The sequence below is a fragment of the Toxotes jaculatrix genome, chromosome 16 (genome assembly GCF_017976425.1).
Source record: "Toxotes jaculatrix isolate fToxJac2 chromosome 16, fToxJac2.pri, whole genome shotgun sequence".
Taxonomy (NCBI): domain Eukaryota; kingdom Metazoa; phylum Chordata; class Actinopteri; family Toxotidae; genus Toxotes; species Toxotes jaculatrix.
This window is the reverse complement of record NC_054409.1, coordinates 12,957,368-12,982,061: the sequence shown is the minus strand read 5'-3', so window position 1 is coordinate 12,982,061 and position 24,694 is coordinate 12,957,368. Positions and strand designations below refer to the sequence as shown.

The 24,694-nt window shown below is 40.9% G+C and overlaps 1 protein-coding gene across 1 annotated transcript in view; it reads right to left on the bottom strand.

Annotated features, from left to right (window-relative positions):
* si:dkey-112m2.1 (transmembrane protein 132C) overlaps positions 1-24,566 on the bottom strand; it is a 125,211-nt gene extending 100,645 nt beyond the window's left edge. The window contains exon 1 of the mRNA XM_041059133.1: positions 24,493-24,566. Coding sequence (XP_040915067.1) covers positions 24,493-24,559 — 67 coding nt within the window. The 5' untranslated portion in view covers positions 24,560-24,566. The remainder of the gene's footprint in view (positions 1-24,492) is intronic.
* Between the last annotated feature and the right edge of the window lie 128 nt (positions 24,567-24,694).

The following is a 24,694-nucleotide window of genomic DNA, read 5'->3' as shown; positions in this document are numbered from 1 at the left end:
TTCCCACCAGAACACACTGCTGCTGAGCTGACAGCACACACTGTTCAGGCTTGGATATGAATAAGAATATTGGGCAGCTCAAGGGGGGTCTTAGAATTCTATACACACACACACACACACACACACACACACACACAGTCCTGGTGGCTACAGTGTCTCTCTTGATCTTACCGGTTTGACAAAATTAACAGTGGACATCTCTGGGGTTTCACAGTCACTCATAAGCTCAGTCTCCAAGTAGCGATTCGAGAATTTTGCCTAAAAATTACCCAAATCTGTCTCCCCTCTTCTGTGACTCGCCTTCTCTCTCTCTCTCTCTCTCTCTCTCTCTCTCTCTCTCTCTCTCTCTCTCTCTCTCTCTCTCTCTCTCCCCGTCACGCATCATTTACTATTTCCTATTCAGGAACTTTTCAACTAGCGTATGTGTTGGTAACTATTGTAGAAAATAACAGAAAATAAACCCTGGTGGGGCCAGCTTTTGTGGTGCACCATTGATTTGATTTAACTGAGCGTGTGACCTCGGTCTGCAACTAATGATTATTTTTCTCTTATCCTTTAATCTCTCAGTTATTTTTTTTTTCATTAGTTACTGTTTAGTTCATAAAATGAAAATAGTGAAAAATACATGAGAAAGCATGCTGTTTGGTAATGCCTTCCAAAATGAGTTTTCAGACCTGCCACCTGTCTACTCTCCCAATTTATCATTAGACTCCTACAACACTGTAGAACACATGAAGTACAGTTTAATAAACTATTAGAATGGATGCATTGGAACTAGAGACATTATCTTCTTTGTTCCAACCATTCTTCTTCCTTGTCAAAACCTGGGGCCTACATTGCCCACAATGCAGCACTTGCAACACCTACTGCTCCGTCAGAGATTGAGGTGGTGAATGCTAGTAGTCACAAATGAGGCCTTGTACTGCTAACCTTAAGCAGAGATGAGGAGCAGGCTTTAGAGGTTTTTGTAGGCTCGCTTCTTTCTAACTCCACAACCACTGATTTTTTTTTTTTTTTGCACTTTCAAACTTGTAGTTTTCAGCCTCAACCAATGCAAACTCAAACGCCTCCAATGATTTGAGGAAATTTATCATATTAAATTCAGCTCCCTCTGGAGCCACAAAAGGCTTTATACAACCTTTTTCACATTAGCTTTTTCCCCAAGAAGAAATCAGTGCACTTACCCTTTAAAGAATCTGGTTAAGGTTAGGGAAAGATGATGGACATGGTTAAAAGAAACTGTTGATAAGAGAGATTGAACTTCTGTGTCAAAGTTAGAGAATGTACCGCCACTCTGCCTCTACCTGGAGAACCTTGTCAAGTAAATGCTGACATGGGCCTTTTAGGCTTTTTGAACAAGCGACCAATACCAAAAAAATAGTCATTTTCTTTCAGGCTGTTGCCCCACTCGTGTAAGTTCAAACGTACCGTGTGTTTGAACACAGTGGAGGAGTTATGCAGGTTGCAGGAATAAGAAATAACTTAAACTTATATCGCCGCAGGCGGATGTATCACTTAATGAACCATTGTCATGGTGGAATGGTTCGAAAGATTGAGGAGACTAATGAGAGAAGAGCCAGAGGAAACTGACAAACAACATCCCACTACATTTATAATAAAGCTGACATGCACACCCTTTAGTGTGTTATACAGATACCACTACTTGGATTAGACAAGCACACAGGCATGATTTTATGCTGCATTGTCTTGAGATGAGAATTGCCAGTGGCATCAGTGAATAAGATCAATATACAACAAAACTGAGAAACGGCTGTTGAATAATTTATGAGATAATGAACACGTTGTATCATATGTTAACTAGTTCACATGTGATAACACGTTACTGTCTCTCATTAGATATAGTTTCTGTCACTAGTTGGTTGTGTCTTTCTCTCCCAAAAAGACCCAAATGCGGTGCTGGAAGAAACCCATTCGATCCCACATCCCACAGCTCATAAAACTAAAGTCACATTTGTATCTTAAGTAACAAAGGTGCAGTGTAATGAAGTGGGCAGTTCAGTGTGACACTAACTAGCTACAGCTTACAATCAGTTTTACATTCAGCTGCCTGTTTTCTTTATATTAGATTTACGCTGAACAGAAAACAGAAAGAAAACAGAGAATTTCCACATTTGAGACAAAATCTATCAAATTTAACAACTGAAAATTCATGAACTGATTTTTAAAATTGCGGATTAGTTTGATGTCTGACTAACTGATTCATCAACACATCCTTTCAGCACCAGTGTGACTCTGTCTTTCAAGTTCAGTAATAATTGTCAAAGAAGTATCTCATTTGAGATAACAGTCTTTATTGTAGTTATGGGTGCTGATATCTAACTGCAGTAGCTTTATTTCACTAGTTAAGCACACATTTAGAACTACTGTGTTTCCTGACATCAAAGATCAGCATCAAGAGGATGGGCTTAATGAAGATACTGTATAACAGGAGATCAGATTAAGACCTTCTGAGTCTTTATGGTGATTGATTATGGCAGTTCACCGGCAGCTAAATACGAATGACAGCTCGTGAGTCACATGCACATTTTCCTTGCCTTTCAGGTACTTCATTGAATTGAAAGCTCATATTGAATTGAGTTTTTATATATAAATGATACATGGACAGCCTGAATGTTGGTGTTTTATTCTATTTATTATTATATCTTATAGATTCAGATAGGCCTGTGGTACGGCAGTGGTGCATGGTCTTGTGCAGTACTGCTCTTTTAAACAGATAAATCACTACTCTCTGGTTTAATAGCTGACAATTAAATCTATTTCAGTTCATTTCGTGAAGTGCATTACTTGTTATACATCTTGAAATAAAGTTCTTTCAGGGAGTTCGTGCCGAGTAAATATGAACATTTTTAATCAAAACAGCTTTTTCTTCTTTTATCTGTCTCTTCTGTCCTCCTTCCCTCCCTCCCTACCAATTTGATCTATCTATTCACCCTCACTGCCTCCATCTGTCTCTCTTCCTCTTCCTCTTCTTCTCTTCGTCTTCCTTCTCTGCCTCAGCCTGCAGCCAAACCCTGGAGAAACAGGAACTCGACTCCCTCAGGTCCCAGTCAGCACCACATCACAGACACTTTGCAGTGACACCCCTCTACAGTGCAGCCTGACACCCTGTTAGTCACACACACACACACACACATGCAGGCAAACACAGAAAAATGCACGTAGACTCATGCATGTACTATGTGTGTGGGGGAAATAGACATACAGTGTTCACGGGACAATGCCACAGTCACACAGGCCTACTTAAAATGAAAGGCCACAGGCGTTCCCATAAAGCCACTCTATATAGATACAACCACAAAGAGACAGACAAAGGCAAACACACACTCATGCATACACAAACACTGAGGAACAGTGGATCCGTCCCCAAACACAGGCGACACTGACTCTGCATGGCAAGCCGAGAGGAAGTGTACAGCGGCTGTCACAGCTACTGTCACGGTCAGCTGCCTTTCCCGCTGCAGCCTGCGTACTACACCCAATCTACAACAGTCAATATTTACCGCTCGCCAGAGGAGATGCTCCCCGCCGCCAAAACCAACCATTTTACTGCACCTGCTGCCTGGCTAATTAGACGCATTTGTCTTTCATTTAGCCAAACTTGAAGTGAGGGAAAGGCATCAAAGGCGTGCGAGCAGGATCCCTCATTTTCAGTTTCAGCCTGAGCTTGTTCCAAAAAAAGCACAGCTTTGTTTTGCCATTTCTTCATATCTGAAGATGTGAAGACAAGTTGGTACATGGGTTGATAATCTGTTGTCTCCTGTCTGTTAAGATGGTTAAATGCCAGTTTTAATGCTACAAAAAAAAAATCAAATCAAATCTGCATGATCCTGTTCAGTGTCCCTATTGGTTTGCTGCATGTGTGCTGGCAAATGGACAGCATCGCTTTGTTTTTTAGCAGCCTACTTTCAAGTCTTGTTGATCAGATTCCACCACTTTACCTATGTTACCATTCACTGTTTATGAAACTCTGACGAAAACAAGAGGTGTCCAGATGTGATGGATTAACTTTGACAAGAAAGTCTTTTAAAGCTCCAACTGGCTTCTAGCTGCAGCTGCCTACACCGTTCATACTTGGTAAGATAAATGTTCAGGCCAGAAAACCAGACAACGTGATCAAGGAGGCTAAAAAGCTTGTTTCATTGCAAATATGAAACTACTGATAACTGTGGCATTGATTATTGCAAATTGATGTTTTCTGAATGTGGAGTTGTGCTTGAGGAAGCTTCTGAAGCCCAAATGGTGGATGAAAAAAATGTAAGTCTCTCTGGACAAAAGCGTCTGCCAAATCAATATAGTATGTGTCAGTTCTTATCTGGGCTCCTATACCTGCTATTGTTTCATGCCTCATTTCACTGGAGCCACAGCTTAGCCTACAGTTACGTTAAAAATGTATTTGGAAGCGATGTTATTGCAAGTTTTACAAGGAAATGGTAAATGTGCAACCTGTTGTGTGTAGAACAAGCAGAGCTTGGACTCTGGGCAATGTAAATTGTCTGCAGAGGTGAGCATTGTTGTTGTTAAGCCTCCAGTTCATTCTCGTTTTCGCATCTTGACCTGTGTCTAAACTCTGATTATCTGTTGTCGATGCTGCTCACAGATTTCAGTCTCGGTGGGTCTTGTGCCACTTCACACTACGTGAGCCAGATAAAATCAGACATGTTTGAAAACATTTTGTCGGCTCGCAGCGCCGCACTCTGCAGTCCTGAGCCTGTTCACACTACAGGATAATCTGCCCAGGATGCTGGGATGGTCAAGTCAGGTGTAGAATTACTGTTAAAATCGTCTGGTGTGACCTTGGCTCTGAGCACAGATGGGAGGGTTGTGTGATAATCATGCTGAGAATGTGGAGGCTGCAGCCTCTTTCTCAGATTTTGCCTTCTCTCCTTGTCCAACACTATACACCCCCAAAGCCCAAATGTATTTTACTTTTACATTTCAAATTCAGGTTTTTCTAATTGAGGCGAGAACTTGCTCTTGCCTCATAGATGCTTGGGGGGAAAGTTTGCCTTTGGACCAGTTTTCTGCAACAAAATGGCCCCTCTGAATTTATCTTATGGGCAAGACAAAAACAGAATTTAGATGAAATTCCTCATTATTCATGTTCAATGTTTCCATAATGGAGCAATTAGCACAGGCCACTTAATTGCTGCTGGCAATTAAAGCTGTGAAATTACGTGTTCAAATAGTGTTGGGCAGTGGGATCAGACTGGAAACCATTTAATTTAATTGCTCGTTATTGAGGAAATTATCTGCAGTGTCTCAAGGTTATCAATCAGTAAAGATATGTTAGTACAGAAGAAGGACATTGTAAACCAACACTAAAGAACAAACTACATTACTGCTTTTTAAATGAATGTTACGTTCCCTTATTTTTCCTCTAATATTTTTTTATTCTATTTCCGTGCCTGGCTGTAAAAGTTGCTCAAGTTCACAGCGGGAGATTGGAGCTTGCAGAGGGATGTGAACACAAATGAAAACACAAATCTCACACACCCCTGCAGCTATAAAGCCACGCTGATGGGAGTGGTGTTAATGGAAAGCTGTTGCTAGCAAAAGAAAATAGAGAGAAGACTAAGTATAGTTGTAAAGTGGGCAGCCACAAACAAATGACGATTATATGTTGTAAAGAATTTCCTATCAATGTGATTTGGGGGAAAAGTTTTGTGTCTTTAGCTTCTGAACTGGACTAAACTCTAAGAGCTTTCATTATGTTCTTTTGCAGTGGGGAGCAGAAAATACTCACAAACACACACGCATGTGAAGGAAGGAAAGATGAAGGGAGAGGAGGTGTGGCACGCTACACGCTACCAAGTAAAATTACTGCAGCTCCACTGACAGCAGCGAGCAGACAATCTGTTTAAGATACAGTCTGTGCAGCTACAGTAAACGGACAGCATCCCATCCTTCGATCACTGCTCCTAGTCGATATCACAGTCGGCCTCGGAAATATTTATTAAAGTGGGGGAAGAGCTGATTTTTTTCTTTTTTCCCGTCATGTGCACACTGGAAAAAGAGAGGGTGGGTGAAAGAAATTGGCACTCTCACAAACCTGGATGGATTCTGCACAGTTAATTAAGATAAAACGATTCAATTCTAGAGAGATCGAGGCAGCGATTCAGTGTGCACGGCACGTGGGGGCCATTCTGATTAGTAGCCAGCCAGCGCATTCCTCGACATTTTGATGCGAGACAATCTTTTGCATTTTCAATTACACACTCCAACAGCCCTCTAACTACCAAAACCAAGCTCATTTGCATGATTGAAATATAATTATGGTGTGCCAAAAACACAGTTCTGTTTTGGTTCCTGTTGCAATCCTTTCTAACCTCCTCCCGTTTTCTTGTTGAAATCGATCTCCGGTGACAGACCCATAAGCAAATGCATCAAGATAAAAGTTTGACTGTAAGAGGAAAAAAAAATATGAAGCTGTTGACAGCTTTTTGCATTAAACTGAGAATAGAGTTTATACAGGATCTGTAACTTACTGTCCTGGGGTGACTCCCCACATTTTCCGCTTTTTCCCTCCTAAACTTCAGCTTTTAACAACTCAGTAGATTTATTCACAGACAGAGCTGATCACTCTTCTTGCACAATTCATGTCCTTTTCAAAAATTTTTATCTCAACATTTCATTTTTTGTTTGTACAAGTAGAGTACAAGTAGAACTTTCCCAGAGTTTGGTCTGCTGGTTTGATTTTTTTTTTTTTTTTTGTCTCAGAGAACACAACAGTGGTCTGTCATTTTTAAGATGTTTAGGAAAGTTTTATTTCTTTGCTGTTAAACAAGCTCTCAGAATCAAAATGGTTCCAGACAAAAAAAATGAATTATTCAGAAAAGTACTTGAGGAACACAGAATTGATTCTCTTCCAGATATTTTTGGGGAGCCACCCTCGGTGCGGGGCCCTGAGTCATCATCAGTGCCTCTGTAGACCATCGCATCGCCTCAGCATGCACACATGACAGCTGGTGGAAGAGAAAGTACGTGTGTGTGTGTGTGTGTATGCGAGAGAATGAGAAAGACAGAGAAAGACAGAGAAGGAAAAAGTAAGAAAAAGAAGCTTTTGACATGTAACTACACTGCTTGCCCCACGCATCTCCTCCTCTGCTTAGTCAGGAGGTTTATTAATAGAACCAACAGAGGCAGACCAGATGGCTGTTATGACACTGTCATATCTTTTCACGGGTCACTGAGCAGCTTCTGGGCATTAGTCTGTTGTCTGTTAGCAGTATGCTATGTCATTTCCCTGCAACACACACTCCTGTATAGGTGAAGTTTTCTCACCTGACACACAGATGGTATTTACGCGTCCCCTCAGTTATCAGCAGCTGGGACTGCCGCTGCTGCGATCCTTCTTATTTATGTGTTTGTGTGTGTGCACACTCACATGTTTGAACATGCCGGGTCAGCTCTTGTTTTCGTTGTCTTACACTGTAGGTTAAGGATGTTCATTTTTTATACGGAACGAGCAAAATGAGCAGACAAATGCTTCTTCCTAATTCCCAGCTGGTGACAGCAGTGACCTGTGATAAAAGTGATTAGCAGGCTGCAGCATTAGCTGATAAGCATAAACATTACTACATGAATTGTGGCATGTGAAATAAATAGGCTCTGCTGCACCTTCCCAGATGCCCTGGAGTGAGGTTTGAGAGCAGAATCAGGAGTACACAAAGGACCCCTCTGTCGTGGATGGTGGATTGTGCATTGTGGATTGAACTGTTTTTGTTAGCACAACCCTGTTTGCTGCTCTTTGCTTATATCTGTCAAACCACTCCCGAGGGTGATCTCTTGCTATAGCACTTGTTGCTTATGATTATGCAGTGATACTGTTGTGTAACTCATACTACCTTCAATCAGAATAGTCAACCACCACATTAAAGTTTAGAAGGCCAGGACCAAAAAGTTGGGGGGCCAATGGCGCCTTTCCAACCCCCCTCCCTTCATGGCTCTGACCACACCCATCTTCGAACTCAGCCCTCATTTTGAAGAACACACCTGTAAAGTTTTGGTGACTGCATCTTGCACAGTTGTGACAAAATCTGTCCACAGACAGGGAGACAGGTAGACACCTGTCAAATTACTGAAAACCACCTCTGTGGTAGTTCCTGTTACAGTAGGTGTCTCCAGGGCTGCTTAAAAGCCCTCCTCCCTGCTAAGTATTTGCCACAATCATACTGTATGTTAAGCTCATGCAGTAACATGCATTTGCTTGGCTAAATGGGGCTACAACATATTTCGCAGAAACCAGTGCTCAGGAGAGAATAAGCACCTGTTGGCTTGAAACCGGGTTAACAGGTGCTCCAACCTAAAGTTATATTCTGACTCAAATAACCCACAGGAAGCTCATTTTTTCAGCTACGCATATAAAAAGCGGTGTGTCAAATTACTTCTTGAAGAAACCAATGTCCACTTTCTTTCACTATAAAACACTGAATAAAGCAACTGTTACATTAGTTCTAGTTACAGCAGTTGTAATGTGCTGCGTTGCAGTTTGATTATAGTAGTTTGCCATCTGTGCAAACTCAACAAAGCAGCAAGAAGAGCTCTGACAGGAAGTAGTGGACAGTCCCCTTCATTAACACTGGAACATCCTCCATATTCTGACTGGATGCCCTCCAGCGATCCAGACTGACCTGACTCAGCAACAACAGTGCGCTGTGATGCCCCATCACTCCTGCTGTAGCTGTTCTGCCCTATAGAGAAGTCACAGCTCATTTTTCCTGAGAGATAAAGGGAGTTAAATCCTTACAATAGTGATGTAACAAAGTTATTGTTTCTTCAGATAATGAAATAGCTGATGAGTAAATTTCTCTCCTTCAGGCTTAAATGTGCTACATGTGGCACTTTCAGATGTATTCTTTGTGGCTTTTTTTTTTCCTAGTGAAATACTATAGTTGGGCAGTGAAGACAGGGCAAAGAGCCAAGGGATGACAGCAAACGCCACTGGCCAGATTTGAAATCGATTATGACTTTACTTCAACTCTGGCCAGGAGCCTTTGTCTCAGGAGTTCACAAACAGTTTTCATGCCAAAGACACCCAAAATGCCTCCAGGAATGAAACAAGCAATACTGCAGAAAGCACATTTTTGCCTCAAATTCACTGTCCTCAACATACGTCTCAGTGAAATCAGACATTAAGCAGTATTCACACTGTCTTTTTAGTCCATTTTCTTCAGTCAGATTTTCTTTGCAGATTGTTTCTCAGATTTAAAAGCAACAGTATCAAGTATTTCCATACACTCTGTGTGTGCTGCTGTTACTCTCTTCAAATTTATGTATTTATCTCATGATCAGAAAATCCAGTTACATTTATATCCGAGTTACATTTACTCTTGTTAGTGTAGCCTTCACCTGCTCCACAACCTGAAACAACTCATCCAAGGCCATGTCACATATGTCACGTAATGAGTAGCCGTGTGAGTGGTATAATAATATTTAACAGAATATTCCTGGAGCAGTATATGTTTGGTGGCACAGACAATGTGGTTATTCTGTGCAGCACTCAGGGCTCATTAAGATGCTTGGATGCAGTTGGTTGTTTTGCTGGTCTCTAGCTCTCCTTTGCCGCAGAGAAGTAACATTTGACATTGGCAGGTTCAGATTTGTTTGTTTGCTTATTGGTGGCCCGGCCTTGTGTTTAGTGCAGCGGATCCAGGGTCATGTTTTCAACAGGTGTTTATACATGTTACTGTGTATATGATCCAGCTAAACTCCAGCTTGCTGGCACAAGAAGCAACCCTGCTTAATTATGAGTGGCTGAAGAACGCGGTTAAGAAAAAAAGGCGCTTGCAATGAGAAAAGAAATGATGTAATGACAAAACAAGTTTGGTCATCGTGTAATGAGATTTATTTTCAAATTGGTTTCATTTGTTCCACTCTCTGCCATTGCACAAAACTGAACCGGCCTCTTCAGTTTATTTCACTCACATTTGAAAAATGCAAATCAGAAGCAAATAGTGGCTGAGATCTAATGGTCTCATTTGTTTGCATTAATTACGCTAATGTCTCAACATTAATGTGATAATGATTTACTGATGTAAAATTGCTAAAAGCTGCAATTTCAAAGTTCTCAGTTCCATTTAAAGTTTCATTTTATGCTCTTTGACGTCGATGGACACACATGAGCAGTTTCCTTCGTCTCTTCATCTATTAGGCCGCCCGGTTGTTTCGAAGGTGAGGAGAAATAAACTTTCAAGTTCAATGTAAAAGTTTAGCCTGTGACTGGAAGAAAATACTTAAACAAGTGAGGTATTTAACATACAAAGTTGGGATACAAGAGCAATTTGTTCACAGACAGATTTTTTTCCCACAAAGTATACCCTCTTGGCATCTATTATTGCGGGTGGCCTTTAACGTATATGTGGGAGTGTGTGCGTGCATAAATGTGGGTGAGGAGCCTGAATGCTTGAATAACTGCACAAGACTGACCTCATTTGTTCATAAGAGTGTATTTGTATGCGTATATTGTGATGTTAGTGTGTTTGTGCGCATATGCTGCACATACTCAATCAACAAACATGTGCAAACACATCCAAACTCACATTAATCATTACTTGTTTTGAGTGAGCTTTCCTCATGATAGACTTATTTGCCATTCAAAAGCGAGCAGAACCTGCCGGGGGCATTTTAATGTCCCACCTCCTCAACGTTCCTCAAACATTCTTCTTCATTACAATGCCTCAACACCACAAACATGACCTGCACCAATAAAATGTTCCATTAATTTCATCACAGCCCAGAATAGATTTCCCCGCAATCCTTGTGCTGAGGCAGGGACTCGGTACAATGTGATGTACTGTATCCGGCCTAAATTATCATACAAGGAGAAAAAAAAAGAATAAGATTTCTTTATTTTCACGCAGCATCTCATCAGGCACTTGTGCACACAACACAGCTGCATCAAAGAAGGAAATCAATTTATTTTCTGCTCTGCCTTATTCAGTCACCGCATGCAGTCCCCAAGTTTATGAAGACACACATTATAATTAGTCTACAAAGACTCACTGAATATTCAGTGGTCCAGATCCACTGTCTCGTTTTACCACAATGTGGAATGAAAATAGATGAGTACATAACACAAGTTTGGGACCTAATTTTGATTAGCCGAGCCAAACACCGTGTAGCACAAAAATAGATTAGTATACATAAAGAAAATGGATGAAAATAGATTCATTTCACTTTCCTGCAGTGCTTTGAAGGATGATCCATCTAAATGTGTTACATCACTAATAATATATAATGAGCTTGTTTGAAGATAATACTATATTTGGTGAAATATTAGTTTCCTCAGTACAGTTGTTAGTTTTCCTATTTCCCAGTACAGTAAAAATGAGTCTTCTTGAGCCATTTCTGCACTAATAACATTATCAGCCCATCGTGCGTGTGTATTTTTTTCTTTTTTGTGTGTGTTACTTAACACTGAAAGGAAGAGAGAACCCCCCATTTCTGCTTGGCAGCGCTGAGCCACAGCACCATCCCAACCAAACAAAAACACGGCAACCACTCGTGCCCCCCTCTCAGTGGCCGCTTGTCGGTGTCATGCTGCCAATAGACTGTGTGCCCTTCACTTTGTCCCAGCTCCCAGTTATGGGAAAGTGCACTGGGATTATGTACAGAATGCTCTGCTCAGTGGAGGAGCTTATACTTCACACCACAAGTCTGATGCCCATTGAGAAGCCTGTAATACCACACCTGCAGAGCTAGATAAGCCCTCAATCCTCCCCTTTATTCTACCACTATTATTCTCCTGTGTAATATCACATCAGCGAAAAAATGGGGGGAAAAAAAAATCATTATGAAAGAAAAGCTGCAAGCAAATGAAAATACAGTGACAAATTATGATGTTAATATTCATACACATACCTTTTCCTGCATGTTTTGCATGCTGTATGCACTACGAGGTGTGCAGGGGCATATTCATCTCTAAATTTTGAATGGTGAAAGTTAATCAGCATACCGCAACACTAACGTCATAATCAACTAGCCGATCATTCCTCTGACAGCTGGAAAGATAAAGTGTTCTTTTTCTATAAAACTGCAGTCGGGGGTGGCGTGATGCTGCAGAGGTAATTTGACAGCAGGAGAAACAGAGGTTTATGATTGATGGCTACCTCTCTAATTTTTTCCTCACGATTAGATCCACTGCTTTCTTTAAACAAGCTAACCTAAAACAGTCACTCATCCTGCAGATTTATCCATGGACAGCCCAGCTCAAACCCTTAAGCAAAGCAAACTCAATCAAATAGAAATTGTGATGCAATGACTGTTCTCAATGAAAAATAAAATATTTCTGGTTAAGGTTTAAATTTCAGTATATTTAGTTATTTTAATTACTTATTGATCAATAAACAAGAACAAATATGATTTGATCAAAAACCTTAGTCTAAGTATGAGTGAAGTCTCCCCTCCCTGACTGACTGACACAAATTTGGTGTCTTGACTCACAGCCCATATGATCCAAAATACTGACTGTATCTACTACAGGCCTTTGATCTGCTTTCTGACCCACTTAATTAACCAGCTAGACCCATTACAAAACCATGAGAGTGTTTAATATAGCAAAGTGAACCATGAATTTAAAAGCAGCATGGTGCCATTTCCTGGCTTTGATGAGCAGACATGACTTTGTGAGCGTGCAGGGCTGCGGCGGTGAAAAGCTGGCCAGGAAATGTCAGGTCATCAGTATCCTGTGATTGCAGTGCTCGCGAGAGGTTTTGGGGGGTTGGGGGGGACGGAGCACAAAAACATCTCTAAATGTAAATCGAATCTAATGAGCTCACCCCAGCATAATTTAATCAAATCTACATATGAAAGAACTTCTGCCCTGTACAACATCGGGATGGAAGTGGTAGTAATTAGCTTTACAGATTGGAGGTATATCCTGGCTTGTGAGGAAAGCCAAGCTAAGAACAGTAAAATAAACATTCGTAGTGCGTACGAGTACGCATTGTAGACAAATCAAACACATTTTACAGAGGAGTAGACTACAGAGAAGCAAAGCGTTTGATGCAAGAACTTCAAGTTAACAAGCAAAAGGTAAAATCTGTATTTTGTTTTTGTCAGGCTGATTCCATTTGTTGCTTTTTACTTTCTCTTACTTTTCTGATTTCCCAAAAAAAAAAAAAACATTCATCTATAAATTGAAAAAAATGTTTCAGTTGTGAAAATAATCACTGCAGCCCCACCTGATATACTTATGAGAAACATTAGCAACCTCTACTCTATACTGTGTGTAATGTGTCTGACTCTAAATCAGTGATATCTGTCTCTTCTAATCGACTGTTGTGATTTAACACATCTGCATTTGCAGATAACTGTAGGATAGGCTGCATACTGCATAGAGAAAAAGCTATCTGATCCTGCACCCTGCCTGCAAAATATAGTGCAAAGATTGTACTGTATCACAGAGACATGTAAAATACCGTACTGTCAGGTCTTGTTTACTCAACATCAGTATATTGCAGGATTTCTCAACATTTCTGGGTCCTGAGACAATTTTTTGGTCCAAAAAAAAAAAAAATCTCCTGACCCGAGCAATTTGAGAGTTGGCAAGTTGTCAAGTAAATCTGAGCTTGGCATATTACAGTGTTCTCTTCTATAATGCATGGGGGAGCTCCACAGAGATAATGTAGAAACGATGATATAACCCTAACCTATTTTCGTATGAAATTATTTAAAGTGAAAATCAGTATCAGTCTTTGAATCTCCTGGGAATCCATCAAGCAAACCCACATGGGGACCCAACCACAAGGATGAGAAGCTAAAGAAAATGAAAGTGCTGATAGAAATCACACCCCAGGCTGTGAGTGTTAAGACATGCTGTAAGTGGACCAGTCCAGCTGTCTAGCTCCTCAGTTACCTTAAATAAAAGTGGCATGTGTCCTTCCATGTCTACTTCGGAAAAGTGAGGGGCTTGTGTGCTCACTGTATTCGTGGAGATCTCACACACACTGACACACACATACACACACACTCACAGAGGCCCAATTACCTGCTGGAAGATGCTGGCACCCAAGAGGCCCCAGACTGGTACCAGGAGCCCACACAGGGCTCATTCACTCAGCTTTATGCCCACAGCGAAACAACAGGGATTTCATGTCTCCGTTTAAATCCTTGGGTTTTGGATACATTTCGGCTTCCCCCTATACGGACCTTTTAAGAACTGATTTATCCTCTATTACTGAGGCACTGGGCCCAGATCTGGCCCTGGGCGTGCTCACAGCAGCACAGTATATCGCTCATGTGGGAAACGGGGACAGGATGACTAAATAAGAGCCATCGTAAAATCACTGTTACTGCCTTAGATAGGGTGCAGGCACGTGTTAAGCATAGATTAAAGCACTGAAAATACACATTATGGTCTGTAAGTGATCAGACATTTAGGGTAATCTGATCAACCAGTTTTCCAAAGCCTTCAAATCTCCCGTGAGTTGACAAATGTTGGACCAGCATCCAGATGAGGCAAAAGCTTCCAAATTTGAGGCAGAGATTTTGTTGTCTTTACGCATAACTCAGTCGACCTTCACTGGATGTATGTAGGGTAGGAATTTGCAAAATCAGAGCTCAGTGCTGCAAGGTCTTCCCTCCTCACTCTGTCTGCTGGTCGCGCCTGCGCAACCAGGCAAAACAGGCAGTGGATTGGCCATTCGTCTTCTGCTTAGATTGATTGTGGTGAGAATTCATGTTGGTTGGTCTGGTTACCCATGGAAATTAAATTCTAAATAGAAGTAAAGGGCCAAAGTAAAAGAAATGGGTTCATGGAGACAGAGTGGTGGTGGATGCAACGGACAAAGAGGTTTTGTGGATGAAAGATCTCGCCATGAATTACAGAAATAAAACATGACCAACAGGTCAGTAGATTCTGCCAGCAGAGGCCAAGTGAACTGCACTTCAGGGTGATAAAATGAGGGAAACTATTTACAGCATAGCTGCAACAGGTCATAACAGAGCTGGACAAAGATTATAAACACTGGAGCTGCTTTCATAGATGCACTGCAACCCTGAATTTTTCTAGACATTACCCAGAGGAGCTGTATGTGTGAATGCATAATCTGTTGAACCAAACATTTAACAGACTTTACCCTACCCGCTCCCTGGTACGATGTCCATGTAATGTACGATTGAGGTGATGTGTGAACAGAGCAGGTCGTTGTCCGGAGCGTTCACAGCGAGCGAGTGGGTGTATTGATGATGTTCCTATCAAACGCAGTATTTCCAGTCCAATTTATAGTGACAGATTTTAAAAGAGTAAAAAGTGAGTGTGTGTGTGTGTGGGGGGGGGGTCTTTGTTGCAGTTGTAGCATTTTACATGTATTGTAATTATTGATTTGAAATGATACCCCAGTAAAACCTTATACAGCACAAGATACACTGGCAGTGGTTAAACGGAGCATCATTCCTTGTAATTATTTAAAAAGTTTATTAGTGAACATAGCTTGTTATTTGTCTCATCATGGGAATGAAAGTAGTAGTTTGAGGAGATAAAAACTTGTATTCGCTTTCTTGCCGAGAGATTGATGAGAAGAAGACCACTATTATGTCTTCATGCTAAATATAAAACCCCAGCCTGGAGTCAGTTAGCTTATCTTAGCATAATGGCTGAGAGCGGGGGGAAACTGCTAGCAACACTAACTGGCTGCTGACTGTAGCTTCAAATTTACCATGCAGACATTTTCACCTAAATATTGTCAAGAAAGCTAAAAGGCTTATTCCTCAATATGTCAAACTATTGCTTTAATTCCTTTTAATTCCTATTTAATATAAAACATATTGGAAGAAAATTATAATAATAATTTAGCTTTTTGGTTTGTACTAGATAGATATTATGATGTTACATAGCAAGCAAAAACCTTGCTGTCAATTTTTTCTTGTAAATAAAAAAGTTATTTCTTTGTTGGTCTATTAAGCTTTGCTCTGGAAGAAGATATAAAGATATAAAAAGAAAAAAACAGTAAATGAAGAGGGAAAGAGAAAGGTCAAAAGATGAAGATGAGGGGGAGTGTGGTAGGCGGGGGAGAGGAGAGGGAGGCTGCAAATACATGAGGAGAATGAAAGGGGGAGAAAATGAGAGGGTGACATGAAGAAAGACCATATGTGTGGAAACCACATTTCTGATTATTGTGAATTTGATTATAGATTCATTTTTTTTGGCAGGCAACCGCACCGCTGAGAAGCTGACACTTTCTATGTCAACTCTGCAAATGCACACACATCCACAAATCCACACACACACACACAACACTCAACTATTAAAGCTCAAAAACAGATTTTTCTCATTTCGTGGTGACATCTGTTCCACTGCTGCACAGATTGCAATTTTCTGACCTAATAGGGCCTACCAACTGGCCATCAGCACATTTAATGTTAACTAGAAATTGACCAATAGCAGTTTTTTAAGGCTGCTCACAATTTTGTGCTCAGGTCTGGCCTGAAGCCCACAGATCGATCAATATCTTCGTCTCATTCTCCTGGCCAATGTATCACCCAGCTGAGTAAACCATACATACATACAGTCACTGAAAAGCAATCCACAAAAACTTGGTACTGAATGAAGCGGAGTCTGACCCTATAGCCTGCTCCTACACAAAATTATATACCACTAAATTGTCCTGAAGCAACTGTGTACTGTGTATAGGTGGCACATTAACATATAGAATACAAACATTCAGTACTTTATTTGGCATCGCCTATCAGAAACTACATGCACAACTGCACATTTCGGATAATCTGAAGCAAATACTACACAATCATTAAGTTTGAGAAGTGCCGAGACTATTCCAGTCTATTTATCACTATGGTTGAAGTGCTCTGAGCCTCACTTGGGTTGCTGCATGAAAGTAGTAACACCTATACAGATATAGGTTTTGGAAGATGGAAGTCCTATTGCTAATACATTTTTTTATTGGCTGGAGCTCTCAGCAATGTTTACCTCTCTTGAGGCAGTGTTGCTGAAAATTGGTAAGGGAATTGAGTCTTGGTGTGGGAACCACATTCCTAAAGGTGTGGAATAGTTTCCCCTCAGGTTTCAATTCCGAAGTGTCTATCAAGTTTGAAATTAAAATTCACCTGTCTGCGTGTGGATTTTTTGTTGTTGTTGTTGTTGCAGTTATTTTGCCAGGCTGAACTTCTGATATAATAAATTTTGCGATTTTTCCTCGTCTTACCATCTGACGAACCCGGGTGATAAATCAGTCAGTAAGGAACAGCTCTTAACGAGAGTCAGATCCTCAGATAAACCGGGCAGTTACAAAGGCAGATAGAGAGCCAAAGAGAAGACTGAGAAAAGTTGCATACTGTGCCTGTGAAGAGCAACAGAAACAGACAAAGGCTTCACGGCAGTGCCTCCCATCTGGACCATTTCCACTGTTATCAATCATTTTTTCCTGCTGGACGGAAAAAGAACACACACACACACACAAAAGCAATATCTTCTTGCACTGACCTGGGCACGGCAATACCAGAAAACTCTCCCATCACTACTGTCATCATCTCTACCTTGGTAGATGCAGCATTCACACACAAACACTGACACAAAATGACACAACTCTCTTCAGAAATACAAGAGAAGAAAAAGGTCATTGGCTTTCTCTGACAACTTATTGCAAAACTTCCGCACTACTCTTCTGTAAAGTGATGCGGTGCGAGGCCATCTCAGCAGGGGAGGTTGAAGCCCAAGTGACAGACTTGTAAGAGAGAAGAGCACGTACTGTACCTCCACTGGCTTGTGGGACCAAAACTTGTGAAGCGAGGGAAATGTGTGATCTCCCTCTGTCAATCTTTCATAAAGGAAGTGACAAAAATGCTTTTAACATTCTTTCGCTGCTCTGATTGAGCAAGTTCATTTTCATTTCCCTCTGATTTGCTGGGTGTGCACTGAGTGTTCTGTTAGTTATGCTAATTGTCTCTAGACCTCCCGCAGAGTGCGATCCTTTCCCAGTTGGATGGCTGTGAAGTTGTTTGCCCAAGGAGATGAGTCTCTGCGTGTCTCTGTGCGTGTGTGTTTACAGTGCGCATCTACAATGTGTCACAGAAGCTTTCGTGATGCTTTACACGTGCGTTTGTGTGTGATTATGTGTGTCGAGGGTGCATCAGCACGGATCTCCATGTGCCAGCCATGGTTAGGCGTGCTGTATTCCCAATCCTCCAAACAGGCAGAGTAAAGAAGGAAAGCGGGGCAGTGTTTCATCTTAATGCTGTCATATATCGATTATTCCCCTTTTCATCCTTTCTGTCTTTGATCCTATTAGTAAAGCAAAGCCTGTGGGAAAAGAAAGACACTTTTCGCATTTCTTTTACCCCAGTGGAGTTACATCCTATGGATTTCTGGGAAAGCAAATGACCATGTCCTATAACTGAATATCAAAATTCCTTCATTTGTCATACTGTCTAAAGCCCACGCCTTTCCGAATTCTCAGGTTTAACTCAGCATATGCCTCTTTATTTTCAAATGAGCTTAGTAGCCCAAGGCCTTCCAGGCTTTTAGTCGTCTTTATCAATAACTATTAGAATACACAAGTCATTAAGCAATCACACTGGACACACTTTTGGAAAACCGAGGCAAACCATTTTAACTGTAGTTTGGATTCCCTGCACAGAGAGAAGTTGTGGACCGTCCTTGTACAGTGCAATGTCTGTGCAACAATAAAGTAAGTTCCTGTTAATGCTAGCTAACTAACTCAACAAAATAAAACCTCAGCATCCATTTCAGTTACAGTGCTCAGAGCCTGTTGCTGTTTAGAATATTCTCAACTAATGAAACAGCCACTTCTTCCAAACTGTTCTATCTTTACCACACATAAAACAACAAAGGCCCACTTCTGTTTGTATCAAATTAGTTGACAAAAAAAAACCCAAAACCATTAGACGCATGAGCTGTGTACCTGCTTTCATTTGATTTTTGGATGCTCAAAGCATTTTTCTAAAAGACATAAAAGACATAAGTTGCGCCAGGTGGATAAAAAGAGTGTATCAGCAGGGGGCAAGAACTGCCTCAGATCCAGTTAATCAATTAAAAAATTGTTCAGTGCCAAAACCTAGTATAAACACACCTAAGAAGAGCTGCTTATCTGGGTCATCCAGGCACAACTCACACTGCATGCCTGTGATAGAACTTTTTTTTTCCTAATTATTTCACTTAAGCTCTTTCCTTACCTAAAGATTTAAGGATGGTGCAATAGACAACTCAGAAAATCTTCTTTATATTGCATCAAATACTGAGTTTTTCCTCTCTCATTAGCTGCAATACTGTACTTCCACAGTTGCCATGGCAAGGTTTTTTTTTTACGTGAGCCTGTTGACAAGGGAGATGACATTTTAACATAATCCTGTCACCTAGAAATTACTTTTAAATGCTACCAATTTGGAGTAAATACACTTTTACAGAAGCATAATTGTGTTTTTTATCAGCATAATAAAACGCTTAAATGGTTATGTTGAGGCATTTGTTTAATGTTAGGAGAAGATTGTGGTCCTGCTTTGATACTGAAAAAAGTTAGTGACTTGAAGTTAGAGTAAGTAACTTTAACATCTTAGTGAAACTGAAACAGATTTTTCCCCTAACCTTTGCCAAAGAGTTTTTGTACTTAGCTACTGATGCCAGACAAATGCACAAAAATTAAAGTTTAATTAACCCGCAAGGAGGAACGACTGCTGCTGAGCTGTCATGACTCTAACCAATCATCTCATGCCATCAGGTCCATCTGCCGCATCCTGCTGTATTTATTCAGCAACACTGTAACTAACTCGCTGTGGTTATGGGTGTGGAGACTCTAAAAGATCTGCAGGGACATCTGGCCACAGTACAAGTACTCTAGACTTGTTGACCTTGAAAAAAATGTAATCTCAAAAATAGCCTTTGAGTGAGTAGAGTGATATTGGGATTTGCCTGTTGTGCAACACTGTCTGAAAGTCTTTAAAAGCTGCACTAAATATTTATTACTAATACGTTTGTGTCAACAATAGATCAAATCAAAATTAGCACCTAAATCTGCAGAACCTGAGCTTTTTAGCCTCATTTATCTCATTGTTTTTGTTTTCTGTTCCAGAGACTCAGCACTCACCCACCTCCTGTTCAGTAACAGGGAAGCAGGTTCCTTAGGAAGGACAATAGACACATTTGCATTAAGAATTCTTAATCCATAAGGACAATCTTAAATTAAGAAGAGCGTGTGTGTAGCACTACTTTGGTTAATCAGTGCTGAGATCATGTTTCATTGTTTCCCCACAAGGATATTCTAAAGTAGCCTCAGTACTGTTGTTTGTCAGGCTCTCTGGAGCCCGGTGTAAAATACAGCCAGGCTTCATCCATCACTAACTAATAAAGCATTTCATTCAGCGACAGTAGATTGTTGCAGTGGATTTGGCAAATTATTATTAGATGTGTTTTTGTCTAGAGGGTTGTTGCTTCACAGACAACATAATGTGTTCTTCTCACTGAGATAAACTTTGACTTTGCCCCTGGAAACTCAAATGCTCTGTTCTGCCGTGAGAAAAGACCCAGGACGCTTAAGAGTCTGACTCTTTTTAGCGTCCTGGTCGAGGCCTCTGGTAACAAGTACCCTAGTGCTTGTTTTATGGTAATGAACAGTACAGCTCACAGAAATGCCTTTTGAACCACTTAAGGAGAAAGCGATTGAAAAACAAAGCGTGAGACTGGGACATTTTTTCATATGAGAGTTTTCTACAAAGTCAGCTTACGCTACAGGCTTTTGCTGTTTCTTTAAGCAGAGTCCCTGCCCAGAAGCACGCAGCCCTGCCAACCCCCTTTCTGCATTAAACCAGGGGATGCTCAGAGCCAACAAGTAATATCCCATGAGACTGCTCTCCTGGAGGTAGATGCCAGTTTAGATTTCACAGACTTAATGTGTGTGCTGGGTCACTCTGGGCTCTTCTTCTCTCCTAACATTGGCACGGGATAATCTGTTTAAGGTCTCAAGTTTTTTGGTCGTTTCATCAGCAGACTGTTAAACACTCACTGTGGCAACTGAGGTAAAACAGTCCACAGAGTGACTTCAGGGCTGTGAGATCCACCGTAGCCTCTCAAAGGGTGCCGACGCTGATCGTAACAATATTCTGATTTTAAAAATGATGGGAAAGTTGTAACAAAGTTGTAACAAAAATATTCAGAAACTGGTGCTAGAATTGTAAAAGCATCACCTCTCAAGTGACAAGAAAATTTGTCCTTTTCAGTGCAGTTGAAAACACTGATGGCAGCGATTAGTGTACTCGGCCTGTTAGTGTCAGGGATACACAGAGACTAAAAAACATCCCCGAACTTTGACTCATCAGCCAACCGCGCTCGACAACCTCTAACATCACTACCACAATAGCTGGTACATAGATAGTATGGAAAGAGCATCAAAGCTTACTGAGCTAAGCTGATCTCGGCCCTCTGGGAGCTCATGTGGAACTTGTTAATTGGCCTCATTAACTCTTTTTCATTCAAGAGTCACTCATCAAACATAAACTTAGCACTGTTTATTGCACTTGAGTATAGCGTTTTGACTGGGGACCATTTCTAGACTGGTGATCTTACAGGGATAAAAACCTGCAGCCAAATGACCACCTGCTAGAAACCAGTGGTGCATAATATTTGCTATGTGCATTAGCAAAACACCCTAGTTAACCATTCCTTAACCATAGTTTATTTACCATAACACCAACCAGTAATTCCATAACACCAATCCACAGATATTACAGAGACAATGTGAAAAACATTGTAATTGGACATATTCCGTTATTTTGCAGAATTGCCCAATATCAGATTTCTTGTCATGCAGTAACCAGTGATTACATTAGCATCTTCTACTGTCTGAAGCACTCTGATTACATAATTAAACTCTGATGTTTAGATTGTAACAAACTGTACATGGCTTAAACGGGTTATGCTCATCAGACATCCTGAAACTCCAAGCTATTCTCAAATTGCCTGAATGTCTCAGGCTACGGTGATTTCGGTTACGTGTTCTGTGTGTACTTAGGTATGTTTGTGTGAAAGAGAAAGCGTTAGAGAGAGAGAGAGAGAGAGAGAGAGAGAGAGAAGAGACAAGAGAGCTATTATTGAATTAAGGCCAAATGCATTTTGGTTTTGTAACTTTTCAACTTTCCATCCCAAGTCCACCGTGGCAAGGCCCACACACACATATAAAAGAGCAGGAAAACTCCGAGTGGGAATCCTCCCACTCTTGTTTAGCTCTGTGCTCTTTATACCAGGCACTGAAGTGCTTTTTTGAACAAGTGATGAAAACTACAGTATGCAGATTTGACAATTATAGAGATATAAATAGAGAGGTATCTATGTGTTTTTTGTTTTTTCACCAACCTTTCAATATGGCTTTATTAATACTAAAATCATTTATTAAGGCTTCACAAATCAGCAGTAAGACTCTTATGTTATCATACTGGCATAATAAGATTGCAAAAATGCATAAATAAAAATGCACATTGAGTTGTCACATTATGAAGCCAAATTTAAGCAAAAGGTCCCTTTCTGCTGGTGCAGTATTAATAAAGTCATGAAGTCGGTAAAAACAAATTCTGCATCTTTTATAAGTTTGCCTTATTGTAAAGTGGTAACTAGGCAACTCCTGAAACTTTTTCTTTCTAACTAAGAGATGACAATCCTCCAATCTGTCTTGTTTGAAAAACTGCCTGTATCACATCCTATAGGATGCCAGGCTATATGGAGTGTTTCCAAATGTCCTGATGGCCAGTCTGACAGTATGTGAGTGTGTGTAGGTATCCTCCTCAGTATGTGCCTGTCAGCGCGTGTGTCCCATAGAGACAACCCAGAACCTCTCGGTGAAAGCAATCAGATGGCTGGAGAGTTATAATATCCTCTGAGACTCTGCACATTGGGGCGGGGGGTGGGGGGGTGGGGGGTGTTGACTGACAGGACAGAATCTTTTTTTTTTCTCCTCTCCGTTTTTACCTGCAAAGATTAAGAAGCTGACCAAACCCAGTGAGATATAGATAAATCTTTTGCCTTCCTGTATATTTGTGAAGTGGCTTTTTCCAGGTGAAGAGGGCTACACCCCTGAAAAATATTTTTTTCCTATAAAAATTTTAAGAAAGATTCTGTTTTTTTTTTCTTTCAAATGATTATTATAACATTCACACAGCAAATAGTCCACTAGACCAAGCAAGATGAGCAGTCAAAAGATCTGATCAGCGATTAAGCAAAACCACTTTCTTGAACATTAAAATAAAGGTGGATCTAACAAAAATTCAAACATTCAAATTTAGACCTGTGTTGCTCATGCAGCTCTCATGCAGAATTAAAGTATGGTAGGTCAAAGCTGAACCAGGAAATGGCTCTGATGAATCAGAGGGTTTGGGTCTTCATTTCGACACTGACCTCTGTTTTCACAAATGTTCTTTTACTTGAGTACAGTTTTTTTGGCTACTCTGTTCACCTCTGTAAATAAATGCTTTGGATAATGCAGCTAAACGGGGCATTTGTTTTCAATCTGTCAGATAATCTGACTGCTCTTGTTACTAATGGACTCACTCAGGTTTAAGGAGTGTCTAGTGATGCTGCTGCATCCACAGGTCTCAGCAATGAAATTCTTCAATGAAATATTATCATAACCAAATGGATGAAGGACGGACAAAACTATGAAAGTAAAACCCATGTTCTACAATGATCAAATTTTGCTATAGGTTCATACAGTAGATGAAACATGTCTGCATCATCTAAAAATAAATTTGAGGTTTAAAAGTGACAGATGTCTTTCCTCTGGCTCCCATAACCATTGACTGACAGGAAAACAGTGAGGATGGAAACACATGATTTAGGTTTTCCTACATATGCAGTTTTTAATTACACGTCTGCACAAGCCCACGCAACTTGCAAAAACTCACACGGCACCCAAACGTCCCCTCTCACAGACAAATATATACACTTGAACACCCTAAACCATAACCACACAGGAGAGCACACACTCACAAATGCACATTCGCCCCCACACACACACGCTTCTCCCAGCGCAGAACTGCACAAACTTGGTGAGAAGATGCTCTTTTTCTTTATTCTTTTTTTTCCCTCTCTCACTCTCTCTCTTTTCTGGGTTGTGTCTGCAGCCTGTTGTTATTCCTGGTGCTCTGCAGTGCCATGCTCACACACTGCATCCCATTTCAGTGCTGCTACCCCCCCCCCCCCCAAACAAAAAAAACCCACACACTCTCCAGGCAACTGTCACAGTTCATTCATGTTAATATTACAAGTCATTTTGTATTCTGCCACAACAGCTTACAGCTAATTATATGTCTCATAAATTATATATGTCCTCTTTGGCTGAAAGGAAATAATTTGCATTTCATTAAATGTTCCACACTGAATAAAATCACTCAATAAAGGTTGATGCGTTTACAGCGTCTCTTATTATGTGACCGTTACCTTTCATTTCCATAATTCTTGTTCTGCTCTATGGACACAAGTGCTCATTGACATTAGCTGAGGCTTCTCAGGGGTCTTACCTGTGCACAGGAGAAGCGCGGTGAGCCCCACGCACCGGAGCGGCCCCGTGTCTCGCCGTGGACTCATGTTTATTCGGGGGCGCGGGAGGTGGGGTGTGAGAAGCGGAGGGGAGGGGAGGGGTAGGCCGCCGGATAACTCCCTCAGCAGAAAGCCGCACAACTTTGCACGCAATCTATCCTCTGTGAGCGGGTCCCCATTTAA